Source organism: Etheostoma spectabile, chromosome 11 (genome assembly GCF_008692095.1).
Source record: "Etheostoma spectabile isolate EspeVRDwgs_2016 chromosome 11, UIUC_Espe_1.0, whole genome shotgun sequence".
Classification (NCBI taxonomy): Eukaryota; Metazoa; Chordata; class Actinopteri; order Perciformes; family Percidae; genus Etheostoma; species Etheostoma spectabile.
Window position 1 is genome coordinate 7,399,023 of NC_045743.1, and position 23,934 is coordinate 7,422,956.

The 23,934-nt window shown below is 38.9% G+C and overlaps 1 protein-coding gene across 2 annotated transcripts; it reads left to right on the forward strand.

The window, feature by feature from the left end:
* The first annotated feature begins 11,891 nt into the window (after window positions 1–11,891).
* Window positions 11,892–18,617, forward strand: slitrk5b (SLIT and NTRK-like family, member 5b). 2 transcript variants are annotated; one of them, XM_032530046.1, is made up of 2 exons: window positions 11,892–12,146; window positions 12,576–18,617. In XM_032530046.1, exon 2 carries the CDS (start codon window positions 12,632–12,634, stop codon window positions 15,233–15,235), a length of 2,604 nt encoding a protein of 867 aa, XP_032385937.1. In that variant the 5' UTR covers window positions 11,892–12,146; window positions 12,576–12,631; the 3' UTR covers window positions 15,236–18,617. The 2 variants fall into 2 exon arrangements, with proteins under 2 accessions (XP_032385937.1, XP_032385938.1); XM_032530047.1 differs by having other exon boundaries at window positions 11,893–12,137.
* The last annotated feature ends 5,317 nt before the right edge of the window (window positions 18,618–23,934 follow it).

Consider the following 23,934-nt stretch of genomic DNA (forward strand, 5'->3'; position numbering starts at 1 on the left):
TCCATCTGGCTGCTCCCCTTGCAGAATTTGTCACAGTAAAATGTAACATTCTCCAGTTAAGTTTGACAAATAGTCCTTTAGTGAAATATGGATGCCGTCAAACATCTAAAGTCAGATCATGTGAGGTCTGTTTACTGTTTACATAAAGCCTGAACAAAGCCAAAAGCAGAGGCAGCTCAACTTAAACATGCTGCATCCCCATTTCAAACCTGCATGCTTTAACTGGCACAGACTGAAGACCCAGCATCAGACAGTGATGCAATACTTCCTGTCCAATTCACTCTCATTTCTATCCTCATTAAAGTCAGTGTGCAACAAGGACGCAGCATCTAACCCAGAACAAAAACAACAACCAAAAAAAAACCCACTATAACGCTAATCATTCTGAAAATTTTAACCTTGGTAATTAGACCACTACCCAATCAAGGTCATTATTTTCCTGCTGATAAAAAAGTGCTGACATCTACCAAAAGCTTCACTGAAAGAATGTGTGTGTCTCTTGAAGCCATTATCACTAAATCCTGGGCAGGATTTCATGCAATTTGTGAAGGCAAATGTGTTCTTTTCACTACTTCCTTCCATAAAAACTCTGATGAAAATGGCAGCCAAAGTGGAGTTTCATTCTGGCTTAGATTAGGTGAGGAAGCATTCACATTCCCTTGATCCCTTATTTTTTCTCCCTTTAGTGAGGGATATAAAACTTAACTAGCCAGCATGAAGTTTAAATCCTACAATCCATCCAGCCTCCCTATGAAGCTTCCTGTTCATGAAACAAACAAATTGGGTCACTGATTAAACCCAAATCAAATTAAATGAATATACAATTAATTCACTGTATAATTTTGCTAAATTAAATTGAATTAAATTGGAAGGCCTGTCAGACGGGTTGGAAATCTTGGAGGTCATGCAGAAGCAGGAAACCTGTGTCCATGTTATTTGATTGGTTGACATGCAACCACAGCACCACCCTGGATATGCACCAAAGGTACAATAAATGAGAAACTGGACACATTTCGAGCAGCCTTGAACAAATTGAATGTTTATGAGGAGTTTCCTTTGGGGATTTAGTTCTTGCACCAGAGGGTGGAGTGATTGCGTGGGCTCTCGTCATCTTTTCTTCCGAATCCATTATAAAGACTTTTCCGTCATATGTGATCCTTTTCCTCCGTCATCTTAAGAAAGAAGATTAGAGCTGGATCTGAATTCAGTGTTGTGTACTTTTTTTTTCACTACCACTTCTCTCTAACCTTGACGGAAACACGTCAAGTGTGGCAGGGAAATCAAAGTTGGGAAGAGTTGAGATAACCACAGTGCTGAAATAATCCAGCTAAAAGAAAACGTGGCATATAATGAAGTGACAATAGAGATTGACTGTCATCTTTAAAATATTGCTGGAAAAAGGACATGTGGGGACTGCAACATTTCTTTCCTTTTAGGACAATGCTGCTTTTCTCAGGCTAAAGGAAGTAAAAGAAGGCACTGAAGAGCCTTATATGGCAGTTTTATTATTGAATTCAGTGCAGGATCTGACAGCCACTTAACTTTATCTTTAGGCAGTTTTGCATGGAGCGCAGAAGTCTCAACTCCTTTCCAAACTAGCCTTTGTTCTACTGGTCTCAGCTCCATCATACATTTTCTCACGTAGAGTTTCTTTTATAGGCTTTCTGTGTACTATGCTAAGCTGAATTTAGCCTCACTACCAAGTCTTGATCACATCAGATTTTCAGCGCTAAAATTAAACAGAAATTAATTTCTCAGCCTTCAACAACTACTACTCCCATGTGGCTTTGACATAACTGATTCTTGAAACTTGTAGTTGTCCTCATCCCCCTCTCATCAAAACTGGAACTTGATAAAAAATTATAGCTTCAAATTAACTCATGGGATACGGATAATGTCTTTTTTCGTGACCAGCTTTTTCTTAGCTTTTCATTCCATTCTCACTGAATTCCCCAAACACAAGTGACACATATACATGTTAAATAACACACAAAACACCTTCCTCCATATGCAATTTACCCTCTCATCCACCCAATCCACCTCGTTCATTTCTCTTGCAAGATTTTTAAGATCCCCAAAGCGATTCAAAGGAGGACAACATCCAGAATAAAGTGTTTTACATGAATGAAACAAAGCATTACTGGCAGAGGCAGAGTGTAACTTATCAACAGGAAATTCATACAACCATAATATTCATGACAACAAATTCTCCAGGCAAATAGATTCATTGTCTCCATGCTGATACTCTGGAGGAGGTGTGTAACGTTTTGAGTGTCTCCGTGCAGCTTTTATGTATGTCACATTTATTCAGTTTGACAGCAGTTAATGGACCCACATACAGTATGAGTCAGGTTTTGTGTTTTGGACAACTTGATGTACTCTGGAAATGATTATGTATGGTCGAAACGATTAAAGGTCCAGGTCTGTGAGTTATGTGTGCAACTGCTTTCTATCATTTGCCAAAATGATGAGTGTGCAGCCCCAGTGTTACACAAAAAGTTAACAAGCAACATCAAGACATTGACATCTAGTATGTGACCTTGGTCTGTCAGATAAACCTTTGCTGACAAACCTGATATGACATTTTGAGTTGCTCGGATTATTCTATGAATGAGCGTTCAATCTCATCATTAACCGGTTTGGAGTGGGGCCAGTCATTTATGACTCTGTGCTTTATAGTTTTGCCAGAAATCTCAGTGATGAAATAAGAAGGTTGAAGATATTTTGTAGGGAGCTATTTCCTGACCAGAGGGTGCCTTTGATTAATGCCTTTTTTCCTGCAAAGCCATTTAGGTGATCCAAAAGAATAATATTCTCATGTCTTTGATACCTTTAACTGAGCAGGTTGACCAGGGCTGGCCGCCCCCTTCTGGTCAATTACTCAGCTAATTAGTATATATGGCTTTTGTCAGCCAAGACGTTTTAAGTAAATTGCTTTGTCATTTTGCTCTTCATTTGTATTTGCATTTGTTTTGGTACATGAGGTATTAGCTTTAGTCTGTTTCTGATTCTGAAAAAATAGCCACATGTATGAATAAGTACTAATAACCAATAGATCTAGCAAGGCTACTTTGCATGATTGTATTTCTAGTGGCGTCTAGGCTCTGTTTTATTAGTCATTAAAGTCGTTTTTTATCAGCTTAGGATTTCTTTTGCACGAGAGAGCCCCAGTGTGGACTGATCCTGTCTGTGTACTCAAGTTATTGTTTTCTGTTTTTATTTCTTTTGAACTTCATGCATCCCATCACTCTCCAGACTGTTGTAAAGCTTTATGAAAAATCCCCCCAAATCCCCCTTCTCAGTAAGTAAATATAACTGCTTCCCTTCAATCCCTGTTGATTGCTTCTCTTGACTCACATTGGGCATTGCCTTGGAGACTCAGCCAGTGCTCTACATCACAAGTGTTAACGCCAATTAAACCCCTGGCACCACTCTGTCATTCTCCACATTCTGTGACATATGAGAGATAACATGGACCCTTACCTTCAGCCCTCATCTGACGCACATTAAATGGCACAAGACACTGGCGTTTCCTGACATTTTGCAGAAATCGTTTGCAATTTAATCTGTGTGAGCATGTTGCTATCAGCCATGCTTGCACCAGCTGTTTTTGTGTTACCTGGGCTGAGCATTACATACTGGAAAAAAATATATATATATTCTGACAGCAATTTCAAACTCTAACAATAGGAAATTAAAAAAAAGACAAGATCACAGCATCAAAGTTGCTAATATTAATCACAGATTTGATGTTACTGTGAAAGCATGTTTCCATTCAATTTGCACGCTAGATTTATTGTCCATTTTGAACACTCATTACTCCCTTTAACCCTCCCTCCTTCTCTCTCTCTCTGTCTGCCTGTCTCAGTGTGTCTCCATCTCTCCCTTTCTCTCTCCCCTCTGGTGGTAAGTGCAATAATTATCCCATTATACTTTGAAGTCTTCCAAGGCCCCAAAACAATCCCCAAACATGCAAAAACACAGCCCTTTTAAGTATTTGAGGTCCTAGAGGCAGCCCACAGCTGGAATATTCTCTCTTTAAAATTCCAACAGGTCAAAATAAACCCCCAAAAAACATTGTTTTAAGGAAGAAAAAGCTAGGAGCTTGTCATTTACAAGAGCTTAAACAAGACAAATCTTTTCTTTGAGCAAAGGTATACTGAGGCCAAAATTCAACTTCCAAAGATTATCTTTGTGACTCTCAGCGATGTATGTCTCTTGAATCCTCATAACACCACCATTGCTTACTGAAGGAGGTTTTAAAGAGTCTGCACAAATACACACACAGATGCCTAAAGGTAAGCATAAATAAAGTCCATAGAGCTCAGAACTGAGAGGTACAGATTGAGCTTTCAAGAGACTGCTCGGTACCAATTTCTAAATTACTTAATGGGGTGATAATGTGTTAAAATGAAAATTTGTTTCTATTTTAGGAAGACCTTGAGATGTATTGCCAGCTTCAGATTCTCACACATCCACACATGTGCAAGCACACACAAGTAATTATCCCCTCATCCTTGCAATTAAGTATGAAATACAGACTGTCATCTTACAGAAAATTCTGGCTAAATGAATATACCGGTGTATGCCCTTATTTCTATGCACATCCACATCAGGAAACCTGGGCTATTAGGTGAAATAACATTTCACAAACATGCACTCTAACCTTAATTGAGTGAAAACATTAATGCGTCAGTGATGTACAACTATCCAAGTCCTGCCTGCCAATAGGTATTACTCTGGGTTACTGCCTAAGGCTATATAAAGAAAATGAGCTGAAAATGAAAGCAACTCCATAACTGTTTGGATGGTGGATGGTCTGATAAACATGATAGAAATACTCATGCCATGTCGTCTCAGCTGCCACTGTTCCCTGCTTTATAACTAAATCCACATCATCCACGTGGTCAGCAGAATTATCATCGTTGGTGCGGAACAGGGACACAGCACCTAGCAACATGTTGATACATGCATGCAAACACGCACAACCTCTTAAACATACAGCAACACACTGTCAGACAACATGACACAACATGCATGCAAAAGAGCACACTGTGAGCTAATTAGCATGTTTAAACAAGTGAATGACACAATATGTTTGTCATTACGAAATGCATACTAAATGAGTAAACATATGCAACCCCATAACTTATTCAGTATAGATGATCAGTGCAGTATGAGTTGGATACTATCATGGCTGCAAATGTTCACCCCAAAAGATGTGAGCAGAGGCTGTCAAAGGCACAATGTGTGTTACCGTGGCAACATCATAGAGGCCTCCATTTTTTTTTTTCTGCGGTTGTGAACAATCAACGTTGCACCCAATCCCCTGTGAATTAAAGGCACATAGCTAAATAAAGCTCAAGTACCCTGCTGCCACAGTTTTGCAATCCACTGTTTGTCTCTGTTCTGTAGGGAATTCTGTAACAACCTGTTTCTGTGGAGAGAAAGTAGCTCCGTGTTAGCCATAATTCAATTTTAAAACAATTACACCAAAGACAAAACAACGAAACTGTCCAATTGTGATTGTCACATAAGGATGTCACAGTGTTTGAACAACAATACAACACAGCTGTGTCTCTCTCACCCAGCTGACATATTCTTGCTTTTCTGGTCCATCAATTTTATTCAGTGGCCTTGCTCCGACTTGGTTAAATGTAACTAAGTTTAACTCCCCACACAGTTACTTTTCCATTATGTTCCACAACCACCTCTCTGACCAAGGTAATTACCTTGGCTCTTGATTCATTGGAGTCACAAGATAAAGCCAGCAGAGACTTTTATGCATCAGATTAGCACTGTGGTATTTGCAATCCTCAGAGAGCTTCGGCACAGTTGTTGATTCTACCCTTGCATGGTGATTTCTGCTTGTTTCTTTATTCATTAGCATTTGATCTGTCAGCCAAAGAAAATATGTCTTTAGTTTGCAGGAGAGTGTTGTCAGCTTGAGGAACTGAGATAAGGTGACTGTAGTATTTAATTAAGAAGGTAGAAAGCCTTCCTGGTATCAGGATACATACAGACACCACACAACAATTGACCTCAGTGAATGTGTCAAGACTTTATCTTGCTCCAATCAGCCCTAAGCAGAAGCAGTGAAGACACTAAATAGCTACGCTTTTAGACAGCCCTTCTGATTGCTTCAACCAGAACATGTAGCGTTTTCAAGTTTGGATATTATTTTTCAGCCAAGTGAGGTGACATTACGCTTCCTGTTGGTGTTTTTAAAAAATACTTAAACTCCAATTAATCCGTGTCATGTTTTCTTTTGCACAACCAATTTAACTTTTTGCAAAAAAAACAACCCACAATGTTCTACTGTTGAACAATCAGCCCATTAACTTCAAACGAAAACTGTCACCGTGAGATCTGAATCAGTGCATCAAATATTTACAATAAGCATTTAATCACATGACAGCTTTTGGTGTTGGTCCATACACACTGAAGTAGTGAATTAGTTTTGTTTGACACATTCAGTCCAAATTATTTTTTTATATTTATTGTAGCTGTGAATCATAAAATGTCCCCAAATCCTAGTGAGAGAAAGTAATAACAAAGAAGGAGATAAACAACAGAAAATTCTTACATGAGTCAGCAGTGACACCTTGAGGTATGAGGTAAAATTACATGTATTGTTTCAGATTGCTTGGTTTGGTGCAGGTTAAAAAGTAATGCTAAGGGCGATTCTAGGATCCGACCTTTAGGGGGGCTTAGCCCCGAATGAGAATGTGACCCCCCCCCCCATTTGACAAGAATCTCTGAGCTAGCTACTGATTAACAACGTCAGCTAACGTTTTTTGACACTATAAACGCTACGATGGAACTATATATGACAGTTTATAAGACAGTAATAACAACCAATTTGACACAATGATCTAACATTCAGCAATTTTATTGGGTTAAGTTTTAATTTGGGTTCCAATCTATGCCAAGAAATAACCAACTTTCTCCTAAAAAGAGTCTAAAACTGCCCATGGTAATCGACCAATCAGAAAACAACAAGCATAAGGGCGAGAGTAAGATAAGATAAAAGTGAACAATTTACAAAAATAAGAAAACGAAGAGCAAATGAAAAAGAAACAACAATTGTCAGTTATTTGAGAGATGTGATTTCTGTTAAAACGCATTCTGTTTAATTAAAACATTCTTCTGAGTCATTATGAACCTGCAGCTGTTGGAGTGAAGCACTCTTTTCTTGTCTTCATGTCAGAGATCAAACCGAGGCAAATGGAAGTAACTGCAAGCAATTTTACCCCACTTACTTTTTGAGCATTATAGAAATTAAATAATCATACTCAAGAATACCAAATAGCTCTTCTATTTTGAACATGGCTGCTGGTAGTACTTGTTTTCTGGTTGACACTCACCTCTTTAACAGGCAGTTCTTTTTTTTATCACACTCCTCAAATGAAAGTAAGCCACTTTGCTTTGTCAGTCTCTAATTTCGCAAGTGCAATTTCATTTGACCTGACCTGTAATGAAAAATAATGATTTCAATGCGATTGTTTTGATGTACCATGTTCTTGATTCCTGTATGGATCAATTTAGACAACTTAGAGTATGATGTCCTGATGTTTTCTAATCAGAGGGTGTAATGAGAAGAACTATGTCTAACGTTTTTTTTAAGGATACATCTAAATGCTGTCATCATTACAGGGACAATCCTCATTTTGTCTTGTATCACCTATTTTCCTTTGTATTTCTTAAATCTGACCAACAGGTGGTGCCATAACAACAAGCATTAAAACAAAGGCACTGATTTTTGTTCTGAGCAGCTGTGTCCACACTGGGGTTTATGGACCACTGGCGGCCCTTGAAACATTTCCAAGAGGTCTCAGACAAAATGTGGGGGAGAGCAAAAGGATATTAACTGTAAAGGATGAAAGACTTCAAAAACCACATTTAAACTCACATAATAAACAGTTAAAATAACACAAAAGCATTTTCTAAACATAAACGAGCAGCTGCAGTTAGATGAGTATCTATTAATGGGCCCTTGATATAAAAATGCTATAATCTTGAGTCATAGAAATTATGGCTACGATGATATTAGAACAACTTTATAGATGTCGCAAGGGGATATTAAAGTGTCCCACCAGCAGGGCAGTCTAGTAAAAAAGCTGAGAAATATTATGGGTCGTAAAAAGAATACATACTTAAAATAATAGAAAAATAACAATCTGGTATAGCAATTAGAAATATACCACAACTGTGCTGTAATATTAAGGTGAACATGAAATTGAACTAAGTTGCACTTGTCCAGTGACATGAAGTGTATTTTTATCTGCTAACACTACATCAATATTTCAGTGGGCTCACAACAGCAATACTTTCTGACTCAGCTCTCTGAGAGGACAAGGAAACACCTCAACAAAGAAATCTTGGACATTGGAAAAAATAATATAACAGATCCCCGGAGCACTTATTCAAAGAGAGACTACCCCCACTCAGATGGCTCAGGGTGTAGTCTACATCCTTGACGTTCCACTTCTGCGATTGCTCAGTGGTGCAGGAAATTCCGCCGGATGCATGTATTTTCTGTTTCCTTCCTCTTTTGTTGTGTTGGAATTTTAAATTGGCTGGATTTATGAAGACTATTGTTGACTGCTCCTCAGATCTCTGCATGGTAAATTGAGACGGCTCACTAGACTATCTGTAAAATTTGAGTTTTCTCTGCAACGACTCTGTGCGGAGCTTGGCCGCCCGTAATGATCGTGATTGGTTTAAAGAAATGCCAATAAACCAGAGCATGTAAATTCTCCCATCCCGGAATGCTGTGGAATAGCCGGACCCTCTTCCGCTTTGCAGCATGTGCATTGTCTGGCAAAGCGAGAATACTGAGGGTGTAATAGGAGCCGTAGTTGGGAAAATGCCAAGTATAAGAATAGAACAGGAAAACCTCAAACAGAACAAGCCCACATGCACAAACCAATGTTGTTTTTTCACAAAATCCAGGGTGCCAGGTTGGTGGTGTTAGCGCATACGTCCGAGGTAGGGGTGGGTCAGGATGAAGTGGTGTGGCAGATGAGGAAAGAGTACCCAGTTTGGGGGGTTAAGTGGGCTGCATGGGTACAGTTTAAAAGACTAAGAAGCCCCAATGCGCTTCCAAACAATTTAGAGGAAAAGAGAAGCTATCTTGGTTATAGAAAAACATATTTAATTTCAAGATGTCTAAGGAATTTCAGTGACTGCAACAACAATATAAAGTCATTCTATCATACAGTGAAAAATAATGAAAGATATGTGAGATTGCACTTAGTAGAATTTTAACAAAAATGTTCATTTTCATGAGAGCAAGACGTACACAAAGTGTAAAGCATATACGTTTGAGCACAAGGGATGATAATAATAGTGGATACCTATGTAAATAGGTGAAAAAACACTATTAATCTCTATAAGTATTGTTAGGTAGTAGCGTTTTTTTATGGTCTACTAAGAATGGTGGATTGTACAGCCTTGTGGCAGCAGAGATGAAAAACATATTGTGCCGAGTGTGCCCTTTATTTATGGAGCTGCCTTCCAGAGAAGTAGCTGCCCTGGGCACTCAGGGAACCAAGCTGGGGCGGGGGGTGAGGTGTCGTCCATGATGGCTGATAATGTGGCCATCATCTTTTTCTACCCCACCTCCTCGAGGGAGACCAGAGATACCCTGGGAGGCATGTTCTCAGACTGCCTGCTGTAAGATTTCTTGTAACCAAAGATGTTTTCCATGCTCTTACAGCTCGCTCAAATTCTTCTGCTGCAGTCTGTCTTCAGTCTCAGGCTGTAACTGTTTCAGCCATCCCTGATCTTCCTCTTATTCTTTTTCCATACCCACCGCAGTTCTTCTTACAATACCTGACATAAAAGACCTATTTCTGTTATTCAGTAGATACTTCAGTTCAGCACCTCCCAGATGGGCAAAGTTTTTTCAAAAATTATGCATGATCTTGTGTGTCAGTCGGGCAGTCTGCAATGTCCTCCTCTAACAGCTCAGTCTTCCCAGTTGCTTGTTTTAAAGCTGCTTCTCAAAGCCTTGTATGACCATCTCCTTATCATCTTTGTGTCACTTTTAACACAGACCTGAAAATACAGTTTTAGTGCAAGAAATGGTGATTAAAACAGTATTTTCTTCTTTTTTTTATATTACATCCATTTAAAAAACACTTCCACTATTCATAGGGCCAAAAGCTTTAGCGTGTTCTCAGATAATACTTTCATAGTTTAGTTGTTTGTTTGTTTGCTGTGTAACATGACTTCCGATGCAACAAAAGCTTGTGAGTGCCCTGAAAGTAATCTTTCTTCCACACAATGGGATAACGAATGTTCTTGTACACTCCATCACAGGTGACAAAGTGCGACCCATCTGTAAGTAACATATTTCAGAAGCACTACCCATCACCCTTTGTGACACAGATCCGACTTCATTTGTGTATGTCTAAACTTGGAGCACACAATTGTTAGTCATGCATGTGCGTGTGTGTGTGTGTGTGTGTGTGTGTGTGTGTGTGTGTGTGGCTGTGTGTGTGTGTGTGTGTGTGTGTGAGTGCGAGAGAGAAAGAGAGACAGAGACAGAGAGAGAGAGAGAGATTCGTTGTCTTCTGCTCCCAGTTGGTAAAGATTATGTTCAGTGTCATGGAAGACTTGGAGAGATGGTAAATGAGGCTCATATCATGCATCGCCTGTGTGTCCCTATTGCGACACACAGGATTGAGATATGTAAACACATGTGTGGATGCAAACCAAATGCATGCCACAAAATTTACACAACCAAATTAGAAAGAACATTTCATTAATATTAAAAAAATAAACACGATTTCTCTCATCCAGATGTTTGTGATGACAGCTATTTTGTGCCAGCTGCACAATTTGCTTATCATATTGAAAGAAACATAAATGCTAATTTATGCAGAAATGGTGGTGTAATGATGGGGTTTAGCTAATGCTTAGACTCTAGCCTAATATGCGGCGCAAATTTCTGAAGGCAGAGGAAACAGAAGCAGAAATGAATTGCATGCAGCCTACTCTTAATATGAGCCACGGGCAGTGTCCCTGATGTGCTTGATCTCCTCCCATGTGAGCACGAGCCAAGTGGGGAGGATGATGGATATTGCTCCACGAGGACACATCAGTATACTACATGGTACTTGACATGTTTCCAGATGGATGCTTCCGCTTCAGGTGGACAAGGGCATGGCAGGTCTTTTTCTTTACCTATTGCTTTTGTCACTAAACTGGCACTACATTTTGTATGCAACATGTGCCACCAGTTCAGATGCTACATCTGACAAATGAAAATGAGATAACTGCATAATTCACTCTTTTCCTGCTGCAAGAACTCATGCCAGAACTATTTGGTCATTATTAAGATTAGGTAAAAACAAACTCATTCTGTGTGACTCATAGTTTACTATTTCATTTTGATAAACTGCACTGTGACTTGATCAACAACTTTTCTCAAGTAAGATCTCCAAAAAAAGCAGCTGGGATGAAAATAAACTGCTCCCTCAGAGTTATTTTGGAAAGATGTGATATTTTATCTATCTAGCTCCCCATCTTCAGTACATAACATTAGGATTGACAGATTATAAAAAGATTATGTAACTTTGCATTCAGGTGAAGGTTTTGTTTCCCGGATGAATAACATGATAAGCGGTTTAACAAACCGTTTTAACACAAGAGCTTGGTGAATTATTGATATAAGAAATGGGGGACATCTTTTCCATAGGTGAGTCAACATCTTTTGGGAGATGTATCTCGATGCTCCAGTGTGTTGATTCTTTGTGCATGAAGGGACTTGACATCGTCCCGACCACCGAGTGAGCGTCCACGGAGAGAGAGAGAGAGAGAGAGAGAGAGAGAGAGAGAGAGAGAGAGAGAGGAGAGAGAGAGAGAGAGAGGGGAGAGAGAGAGAGAGAGAGAGAGAGAGAGAAGCGAGAGAGCGAATAAGCAACTTTAGTTACATAGCTGTGTCTCCTCCGGCACAGCGTGGTAAAAGAGAAGCATTTGGCAGTTATGGTTGATCAGCGTTTCTTTCATCCTCTCCGCTGCATTAGAGACGACGTACACACTGAATAGATCCTGTTTCCTCCTTCGTTTTGACGGATTAAAAATAAAAGATGCCCTGAAATACCCACCGAGCCGACATCTTCATCAATGTGCGTGAGGTATGTATTTCTACTAGAAATTATCCTGGCTGTCTCATGTCTGACAGAGCGTGCACTGTGAAGCAGATCTCAGCTAACCTTAATTTACATAGCTCTACATTCAAACCAGTAGGTTATTTAAATGCATTCGGATGTCTTAACAAGCACATGGGATGTGGCTTCCCCTCAGAGCGAATTGAGACCATTGTTATGTGCTTATGTCTTGCTTTGACCTTGCTTTTTGTTATTTAGCCTACATAGCTTGAAGGATTTGCTTTTTATCCTGCTTTGTTTGGGCCATTTTAAAATCAGCAGCCACAGATAGAAGTTACCCCAGGGTAACAGCAAATGAACCTTTGACTTATGCAGGCTACAGCTTGTTGTGTGGAAGTTGTTTCAATTGCAGTCTGCCTGTTTGACATCACCATGTATGTTTTTTTTTATTTCTAGATGGCATTGAGGAAACCTTAGCAGGACTGTGACCTCGGCCATCATTTTGCAGGAAAATGCATCTTTGGATTTCATATGTTTTGCTAAGTGCAACATCAGTGTGCACTGTTGAGATGTTTGGCAGTTATGGAGAAATATGTCAAAGACTTTGTGCCTGTGATGAGAGAGAGGGGATTCTCACAGTGAGCTGTGAAAACAGAAGAGTTGTAAGTATCTCAGACATAAGCCCAGTGTACTTCTCCCAGTATCATCTGCTGCTTACAGGGAATCTTTTGAAAAAGCTATCTGCCAATGATTTTGTTGAGTACAAGGGACTTACAATATTACATCTGGGAAATAATGAGATATCTGAAGTCGAAGCAGGAGCTTTTAATGGACTTCAGGAATTAAAAAGATTGCATCTCAACAATAACAAAATTGATGCCTTGAAGGAAGAGATTTTCTTTGGCCTGGAAAGTCTGGAATATTTACAAATTGATTACAATTACATTACTCATGTTACGCCGAATGCCTTGAGCAGACTTCGACATCTGGAGGTCCTGATTCTAAATGACAACTTAATATCTACTCTGCCTGTGAACATTTTCCAGTATGTACCATTAACTCATTTGGACTTAAGGGGAAATCAGCTTAAAGTGCTACCCTACTCAGGTCTGCTGGAACACATGAACAGTGTTGTGGAGTTACAGCTGGAGGAGAACCCATGGAACTGTTCATGTGAGCTGATTGCTCTTAAAACCTGGCTTGAGAGCATATCATACACAGCTTTAGTCGGCGATGTTGTTTGTGAGTTCCCTTTTCGGCTTCATGGGAGAGATCTTGATGAGGTTTCAAAACAGGAGTTGTGCCCGAGGAGAGCCATTGCTGAGTACGAGATGCAACCCCTGCCACATTTGAGCACCGATGCATACTATAGGACTACGCCAGCTCATGTCACAGCCTCTTTCACCTCATCTGGGATTGCACGGTCCTCATCAAGACCCACTAAGGGACCCCACCAGTCACGCAAATTAAAATCACGGCCCACTGCTCGCATACCATCTAATAAACCACAGAATTATGGCCAAATTATTTCATATCAAACCAAATCCCCTGTGCCTTTAGATTGCCCAACTGCCTGCACCTGCAACCTTCAAATTTCAGACCTTGGCCTGAATGTGAACTGCCAGGAGCGAAAGATTGAGCATATTTCTGACTTAAATCCCAAACCTTACAATCCCAAAAAGATGTATTTAACTGGGAATTATATCCCTGTTGTGCGTCGATCAGATTTTATTGAGGCGACTGGATTAGATTTGCTTCATCTTGGTAACAATCGAGTTTCTCGCATACATGACCGAACATTTGGCGATTTGACGCACCTAAGAAGACTATACCTTAACGGAAATCTGATTGACCATCTTAAAGCTGAGATGTTTTATGGACTGGAGACCCTACAGTTCTTATATTTAGAATACAACGTCATTAAAGAAATTGCTTCTGACACCTTTCAGCATGTACCCAAACTTCAGCTTCTTTTTCTGAACAATAATCTTTTGAAAACCTTACCAGCGGGAACATTTAATGGCCTGACATTAGCTAGACTAAATCTTCGCAACAACCATCTGCGATATCTGCCTGTCAGCGGCGTGCTAGATCAGCTCACGGCACTGGTGCAAGTCGATTTGTTTGAGAACCCCTGGGATTGCTCTTGTAGCATACTGGAGTTGAAGATGTGGCTGGAGCAGCTTAGCACAGGCACGGTTATAAACAATGTCATCTGTGGTTCGCCTAAAAGGCTAGCTGGGGAGGACATGAGATACATTAAGCCAGCCAATTTCTGCCCTAATAACTCTGATATACTTGCCTCCATAATCCCACCTTCTGAAGAATCTTTTCCAGGCAGCACTATCACCATTGAAACATCCTTGGACTTTGACACACAATCCAGCGCTATTCCATTGTCTGTGATGATTCTTGCCCTCCTCCTCATGTTCATTGTGTCTGTGTTTGTGGCTGCGGGATTGTTCGTGGTCATGAAAAAGAGACATCAAAAGAGTCAAAACGACCACAATAACTCCATGAATGCTTGCATTAGCTCTCTCAACATGGAATATGGCCTTTACAAAAAGGGATCCATTCCCAAAGTCAGAACATCTGCTGGACATGTATATGAGTACATACCACCTCCCACAGAATCCACATGCAGAACTTCTGCCCAAACACCGACGGAGAGCAAATCAGCGGATAGATTTAGAGACTTTGACGAGTTGAGCAGTGCTTTTCTGGGTAACTCGGACGAAGAGGCAGCCAGTAATGTAATAAGCTCGGAATACAGTGCCACCACTCCAGAGCCACCTAACAAGCCCTCCAGCTCTTACCAAGGCGATCAGTGTTACTACAGAGATGTACATGAGCCTGACAAGCACACACGCTACAGCAATACGTTACCATGCAGGCATGCAGCGCATTTGTCGAGTCAGTATACCTCAGACTTTGATGCAAGGCATCAATACGTGCACCCAGATAGGATACAACAGACAATACTCTATTGTGCATCACCAAGTACAGTGTATGTGGAGCCCAACAGGAGTGAGTACTGGGAACTGAAAGCAAAGCTTCATATTGATCCGGATTACCTTGAGGTTCTTGAAAAACGAACAACATTTACACAGTTTTAGGAGACTTGACTTAGATGGTCAGAGCGGATGCATTGATGTATCCTTTTTTTATCAGGAGTCCGACCATGTTTAAAAAAAACAGACGGAACTACTTCATCACCTTGTGATAGTAAAATACATTGTGATTATTTCTGGGAATCATGTTTCACATAATGGAATAAAAACCTACTCACTTTAAAGTGTCACTTATCCCTTTACCCCTGTGGTGTTTAACAGTTTGGTTTAAAAGTGTAAATATGAACAAGCAACCAGAAATCTGAGGCTATTATGACTCATCCCTACATAAACTACATCCTGGAGTTTTTTTGTCAACAATAATGTGACTGAATTTCTACTCTCAAATTAGAGTGTTCATGAAACGTCTAAAGGATATTTTTTAAGATGGGTTTTTTGCCTTTTAAGGCCTTTATTTGATAGGACAGATTTAAGCATGAAAGGAGACAGAGAGGGGTGACGACTTGCAGCTAAGGGCTAAGGGGTTGGAACCGAATCTGCGGCTGCTATGTTGAGGACTGAGCCTCTGTACATGGTGTGCACACTCTACTAGTTGAGCTACCCAGGTGCCCCAGATGATATGTTCTTATGGCAAAATAAACCAGTTTTTTTGTTACAGTTATAAGTATGGCACCCAGTTCTGTCAAATTTAGTCAATATGTAACTCACACAAGAGATTAAACCAAACTTAGTCTGCAAGTAAATTGATCTGTGAACATGAATTTGACCTGTGAGGTGTTGACAAAAGTCACGCATCTAAGAATTTGTAATCCAGGGGAGATTGGAGTCAGACACATTAGGGCGGCAGTTTTTCTTCCAAAATGCACAGCTCGGGGATGATCATATTAAATGTATGAGATCACAGAACAAATTCCAATGTAATATCTCAAATCACAGATTATGAGGCCAGACAATCTCTGCTCTCTTGTTTGCAGATTTAAAAGAGAATAATTAATGTGTCCTAAAAATACATTCATAATCAGTGGTTTTCCCTTGGAGCCTCCCCACCTTCAAACCGACTGCACTTGTGGATTATGGACACATGTTGCACTTGTATTTAATTAAATATCAATGTATTGTAACTGTACTCAGAAATGTTGTAACTAAAAGATTATAATCACAGCCATGTCCAGATGTATTGTAACTGAAAGAACATTTGCTATAAAAGGCTATATCATGCATCACAAAATTTGATGCATGATATAGCCTTTTATAGCAAATCTTCTTTCAGTATTTCTGGCAAACATCCAGCTTGAAAACACACTTGTCGAAAAGGGTAAATTGTAAGTGTCTTTCATTTATTTTTACCACAACCAAAGCACTTCACAAAAAGAAATCAGCTCATAATATATGCAATATGAAAGTTTGATACTCAGAGGAGTACATGAAAGGACATTCCTGTGTTTTATTGTACCATTACAATCTTTTTTTCTTATTATATCTCGGAATACCCTTACAAAAATTGTTTTTTAGTTGCAATACATTTGAGTAGATTTGCAATACAATAAGAGTCTATGTTTCTCCATATTCTTCTGTTTGATATTCAGCTGAAATCTGTTGGTCTCAGGCCCAAAACATATTTTAAACGACTGCATATTTTTTTGCAACTTTCTTTTCTTTCTTTTTTTTCTTTTACAAAAAGGGGTTATACAGGTTAACAATGATGTCACTTTCTGAAATGCACAATATGGTAACACGTGCATATAGCCATAGAAGTAAGTTTGATAACTGTATACATAAAAGTACAACATGTTAAAAAAGCTTGCACTATGCATAGATATATAGAGTATACTTAGACAATCTGTACAAAATGCCAACAGTTCATCTTCTCGGCCACCAACCAACATAAACATGATATTTAATAATATCACATCCCATAGATGTTTATTTAAAATGTAACACATGAATATTCAAAGGTACTTTTGAACCACATTTTGGATAATTCAGTTTTTCTAAAACTTTATATATTTTTAATTACCTGTGTTTTTAGGGGAATACTGAGTGGATTTGTGTGTGTTGTGTCACAATGAAAAAACAATGTCTCATTATTTGGCATTGGTTTTTTTCATCTGTGGGCGCATGAAATCTGGAAATTTGACTGCAATTAGTAGTGTCTCTTACTCTCCTTTTAAGGGAGGGGGGGGGTTGACTGGTAGTGTAATAAATGTGTAAATGTCTGCAAGAGCTTTGGCTTCTAGATTGAATGCACAACAGATACATGCTTGAATGGATAAAGTTGTCTAATTCACAAAAAATGTTATATGCTCTAAAGGAAACTAAGCGCATCATCCAGTCATAATGTAGTCAGACCAATTTCTGGGTCAATAGTATACGCCTGGAAATCAAACTTTATACACAGAGTAAATTCACTTCATATGCAGTATTATGCACTGAACTTATCATCTTAACTCAGCTAATTAGAGGACATGGTGTATTTGGACCCTGTCTGCATGTCACTGTGTATTACACTGCAGCATTAGTCATGCTGTTTATCAAGTATACAGTTTTGGTTTGTTGCCTTTCATATGTTCAGAGTCATTTTGTGTTTATAATTTAAACTAAGTCTGCCCCACACATTCACACAGTGACACAGTGCAGCAAGATGTAATCCTGCACAGGTTTGTATTTTGTTTGTTTGATTTTTTTAATCAATACATTGCTGTGAAGTTAGTGGTGAAAATACTATAAACCTGCCCAGACAAAATGGTTTTATTGTGAGCAGTGTGCTACATTTAGTCAATTGTTTGAGTTATAAAAATAATATATATTTTTAAATGTGTGGTAAATTGTGTGCAACCAAGCCAATGCAACAGATGAGAAAAATCGCAAAAAAAGAAAATAATTTAGGTTGATAGTGTATTTGAAGGAAAATCTGACACATTTATTTTTCATGATTTTCTTTCAATTTGTAAGAATCTTGCAACTGTGTAATGGAAAAGACTATCTATTGTATATAACAGAAATTTGTAATGTTTTGCTCTTTCACCTTTTTGTAATCAATGGCCAAATGACGATATTTGTCACAAGTGAGACTGCAAATACTGATAATCCAAAAATATGTTAAATTGAAATGTCCTGTGTATATGTGCAAATGTTTTATTTGCAAAGAAGAAGAGATCCAGTTAGTGTCTTATTCTTATTCCAACATTTATGTTTGCTTTTGTTTGCTTTGTTTGTATTTTAATATGAAAGAGTGATTTTCTATTTCAACCTCTGATTTGTAAATAGAACACTTCATCAGCATTTCCATGCAAACTTGCATTGGCTCTGAAAAGCAAAAAACTGGTCTCTTGCAAAACCACAGTACAACTAGGAATATGTGGGGTAAATATATCTACAATGTGCTGTTTCTTTAGTTGTTAGCTGATGAATAAAAGATATGCGTTCACATGCCAGTGTTTCTGTGTTCCCTTCACCCTCAAAACCGTGGCGTGTGAAGTAAATATGATGAGAGGACAGAATTTGAAAATGTTACACAAAACCCCATTGGCTTTTTTTCAGAACATCACTAAAATTACAATACCTGATTCAAAAGTTAAGATCGAGCCCATTGTCATTGGTTTAAATTAGGCAAATTGGAATCAACAGTCATAGAACATGCCTAGGGCAGTATTACAAAATGTACTTTTGGCAAATGGGTTTCTTGTACACTTTTAAATTCCTAATGTTTGCTCTCAAACATCTGACACCAAAAAAAAGGTGCATGGGTCGATTGTGATGTGCATAAAGCTGGGAAAAGGACATGTGACCTTAATGTAACTGTGAACACATCTGCATGCACATGAAGAAGACACCTGCAAAGAAACTGCATTCCCAGCAGACATAGCAGTATCCATGGAAACATCCAATTACCTGACACAGAAAACAATTTTAGAGCAAAAGGCACTATGCTAACACAGAGTGTGAACTAATTTGTAACTCAGACATTTAATTGATGTATGTATGTGTTGCTTGTCACTAAATTATACACATCATATGTGAAAACCTAAAGCTGACTTGCATGGAAAACATTGCCCTGCGTTGCATTTAGTCGTGATGGACAAACAGCAGGATCTGTGTCTGAATAATGTTCCTTTTAATAACCACAGTGGATCACCTTTTACTCAATATGTTTGTTAGATTGGTGGTGTTATGTTGCCTAGCTGCTTGAAGACCCCGATTCTGCTGGGGAGAGGGAAATTAGGGCAGATCTGCATTATGTAAGCTTGAAGAGATGTGTCAGGCCGAGTGAAGACAGCATATGACTGTAAGCATTTACCAAAGGAAAAGACCTTTACTATCTGCATACATTAGGCGAGCAAACACAGTAGAAGTAGCAGTGATTAAAACCTCTTGGATATGTTTCTCATCTGGCAAAATGTACAGTATATGTCTTCCAGTTGTTGTCTCAGACTGTGTTTCAGTCCCTGAACCTTTTTCAGTCTTCTGTTTTACTTTGCAGCAATGTTGTATTTCTCTCTTTCTCACTTTGTATGTGTGTGTGTGTGTGTTTGAATGTGTTTCTGGATGCATAAATTATTGACTCAGAGTGTATTCATGCTTGCCTCAAGGACTTCAGCCAACTGTGGCAATACCTTTATCCTCTCTTTTCGTCTTTTAACGTTTTTGTTTCAAAATCCTTCATACGACTCAAAAGTAATAATTGATGTTATACATCTGTCTGTGTTCAGTGTGCTTGCTGTATGTCAAAGTAAGGTCCATTGTTTTAGATGGATTTGAAGAGAAGTGTCATGCAGCTGGGGTAGAGTGGTGTTTACAAAACCCAGAGAGGGGGATTTGGAATTGGAATGTTTTAAACTTTGCCAGGATGTTTACAACAACTGGAAACAGTATGTCTGAGACAAACTAATATTTGTGAGGGCTTATCCAGGCTTATAACTGCCAACCTGAGAAAAGTGACAAAATCCCTTTTCATCCTCCCATTTATTGTACTCCACACTAAACATGAGAATGGTATTCTACATGAAGAAAAAAAAAAAGCTTGGCAAAAGCCAAATTAAAATGTTGTGTTGTGAATAAAGTGAATTGATGTGTATAAGAGGTTTTCTTAGCTCTTGAGTGCTCTGTATTACAATGTCAACTGTTAGCTGTATGCATAATACCATCCTCTTAGATTTCCTGCCAGTAGCCAGAATTAATAATGTTCCCCAGTTCAAAATTATCCACTTTGAATATCATGTTGTCCTGCTTCAGTCACTAAGCACACTGTGCAGCTTGTATGCAACCCTGCAGAGTCACTCATCATTAACCTCTGTCCATGCCTGATATCCATCCTCTTTTCATCAGCCCATTTTCCTTATGGCTCTTCAACACATCAAGGGCATGTCCTGCTCTGTACGTTGGCCTGAAGTGTCACTATAACTGCTAACAAATCAACTGGCACACTTTAGCCTGTAATGTATAGTGCCAACACAGAGGCCTCAATGGACTTGTAAATATGCTGTAAAATGTGTCTTTAAATTGAAAAATTCAATCTGTTTCTTGTCTCACAATGGGTTTATTTATAAATGTGGCACATCAGGGTGATCCAGCAGTGTCTTCTCCTGATTTGAAAAAGATGTGACCTGAAAGGGCCTGTTTGTGTTTCATCGTTCAGTTGAGAGAGGGAGAGACACAAATCTCACTCTCCCTGCCAGAACAATAATGGTACTCAAGAGGAGAGACGGTTAAAAAGGACATGATTTTCTACAAAGGCAACTGACCATTTGAAAAAGAAAAATTGCAGGGAAAGTGTATACATTTAAGGTTAAAAAGATTACTTTTATACAACCCCACTGTGCTTTCAATTGACAGCATATGTTAACAATTAAATCAATTTATAGTCATAGTTTGTGTTATTTCAAACAATCATTTCGTAGAAGTGTCATAATTTCAAATGCCAACATGAAACTGTCTTGGCTGTGAAGCTTTTGAATCAAAATTTAACATAACACAAATGCAGCTATTGCCGCAGTGTTGCATATTTCCGTCTTCTCTCTCCTGACCATCTCATAAAACGGAATTGACAGCTGGAGGAAGGCGGCTTACCCCTCGTCTGCAAATGTTCAAATGTTCAGTTTGTTCTGACAAGCAGCTTTTAAACTGACAATATCTTTCTATGGTGGGGGGGACTTAATAAGTATTCCCCTAATATATTTCCTATATAGACAGTATATATTGAACTAAATGGCACATAAATGAGTTCACATAACATTAATCCATAATTGTACATGTTGTGGTTAAACCTAATAGTGGGTAATTCTATATCAGATTAATGGTAAGTGGAAGTGAAAGCACAAAAAATCCCTCCATCTTCATCCGCTTATCTGGGATTGGGTCGAAGGGGCAGCAGTTTAGAAATTTGTAGTGTAAAAAGTGGGGTACACTACACTATTTTGGAGATTTCCATTTTTTTAACTTAATGATTGTCAAGATCATTGCATTTCTTAAACAATTTGTATTGTGTAATGTGATTATTGAAGTTCCCATGGACTAATTGGAAACAACTGGATCTGCAGTGCTGTGCATTTGTACGATAATACTATCTGAAAACCTCAATCCTAACCTTCTAAATGTAGTTTAGCACAATACAGTGTTCAAACTTTAAAAAGTTTGTGAATGTGTGAAACTGAATTCACTTGAATAAATTCACATTTTCTTTTGTGTCAATTTCCCTTTTTTTTTTTTTCTTTTAAAGATTTGGGGAAAATGTGCAGTTTCTCAATTGACTCTGGTCATGTGTGATTTTAACTATACCACAAATTACATTTAGGCAATATGAGTCAAAGCCATTTACATGGTAATCTTTCTCCGGAAATGCATTATGTTTGCCCTGGCACAGTGTCAGATAAATGATGCTAGCTCATATGGATTTGGTTTCTTACTCAAGGACACTGCAGCTGAACAGACACTTGGGGTGACAGGGGAACCTACTGTGACCCTTATCACCGCAAATGCTTTTGGCCTATTGTTCTGTAACTTCACCGCCAAGGACATGGTTTATAAAACTGCATCATAAACCATGACATGTCAGGCACAGGCTGCTGTCCACTTAAATCACGGTTCTCGTAAAGCAAACATGTAAATACCTTCTAGTTATTCCTCTGTTTTAGTGTTTTCCTTATCTCTTTTCCTGTTTTGCCTTCCATTGCCCACCATTACTTTCAACACCCAGTAGTTTGTGTAACTTTTCTCGTTTTTACAATAGCAGCACTGTAAAGCTAAGTCAGACTGCAGTTTTATTGATCATCCTATTTCTGTATAACCACATGCTTCAAAGCAATATGGAGACATTTATGGATACAGCATTGTCTACAAACACTAGTAGAAAAACTTTCCTTTCCGTATAGTAGGTGGCAACTCAGACACTATTATATTTAAACTTGAAGATGAGTTCTTAAGCAGTTTATAGTTCAAAGCACATCAAGGCTCTCATGTTATACTCAACTCTCGTGACAGGCTGAAAGTGGGTTGTGGTTCCAAAAAGCCCTTTTCCGTGTTTCTGTCTTGCTTCACTGTGAGTATCCTGGGATTTACAACAAGCTACAATGGGTCCAGACAGATGGCATGGTGGGGGTGTTGGGTAACCATCTTCTGAACCCCAGGGAGCACTGCCATATACAAGCTGTCAAACAAATATCTTCACCCAGAGTTTTCTTCGTTATAATATAATGAGATCCTGACTTTGACGCTCATTTTCACAATTGTTCAGACGTCCAAAAGAACTGTAAATACAGTGCTAAAGCCAAATCCTTGCTTGTCGTTACAGAGTTTATGCATACACTCCCTTATTAATTATATTATTGTTTTGCCAACAGCATCTTCATATCTTCTATGAATGCATCAGGGAAACGAGGCCATTGGGAATTTACATAAAGTGAAGTAGCAAATAGGTCATGAATATCATTAATATTCCAAAAGAAGCACTTCAAAGAGGGGTAACTCAATGCCTCAGCATTACCTACATTTGACCATTCATATATTTCCTCATTAACTACACTGGGAAGCATTATTTGCTGAAGGCTGCGTACTGCAAGCTGGTGGCAAGTGCATCAAAACAGTTCTTTCAAGTTCGTCCTTGTGTTAAATATCGTGCAACTGCACAACTCCTAACAAGCTAAAAGACTGAGAAGACCCGCTGCCAGTATGTGTCAGCTGTGGTAATACTGATGAAGCTCATAGCAATTTATGTAAGACACTACCTCAGTGGTTCACTGTTGACTGGATAATTGACAGGCTATTGTTGGTTGACTGCCAAGCTTTACCGGAATTCCCAAAAGACATGTCAAATTTGTCCAATCAACCACTAAAAAGACTTCACCAGTTTTGACAAGTATTGTTTAACTTTTCTACAAACAAAACATGTATGCCTTTTGAATAATTTGAAAGAAGTCATAACGAAAAAAAAAAAAAAACACATAGCTGCTTTTAAGCATACCAACTAATTTTACACTTTCAACCTTCTTACCCTCTTCATTCTGTTGCTTGCTCTGTTAAATCTAATAACCGTAACCCTAACAACAGCAACGCGCCTACACATTCACCTGTTTCCCATTTCCCTAATCCGCCGGCAGTATATACATCCTCTCCAGATTATCTATTTTGCATCTGCTGTAGCATCCCAGCCTTTATTTCCCTCTGCCTGGATGAGTGTGCCTGATTGTTGGCCTTATGACCCTTGCCTGCTTTTAGAACTTGGTTAACGAACCCCCATTTTTAGCGGCCAT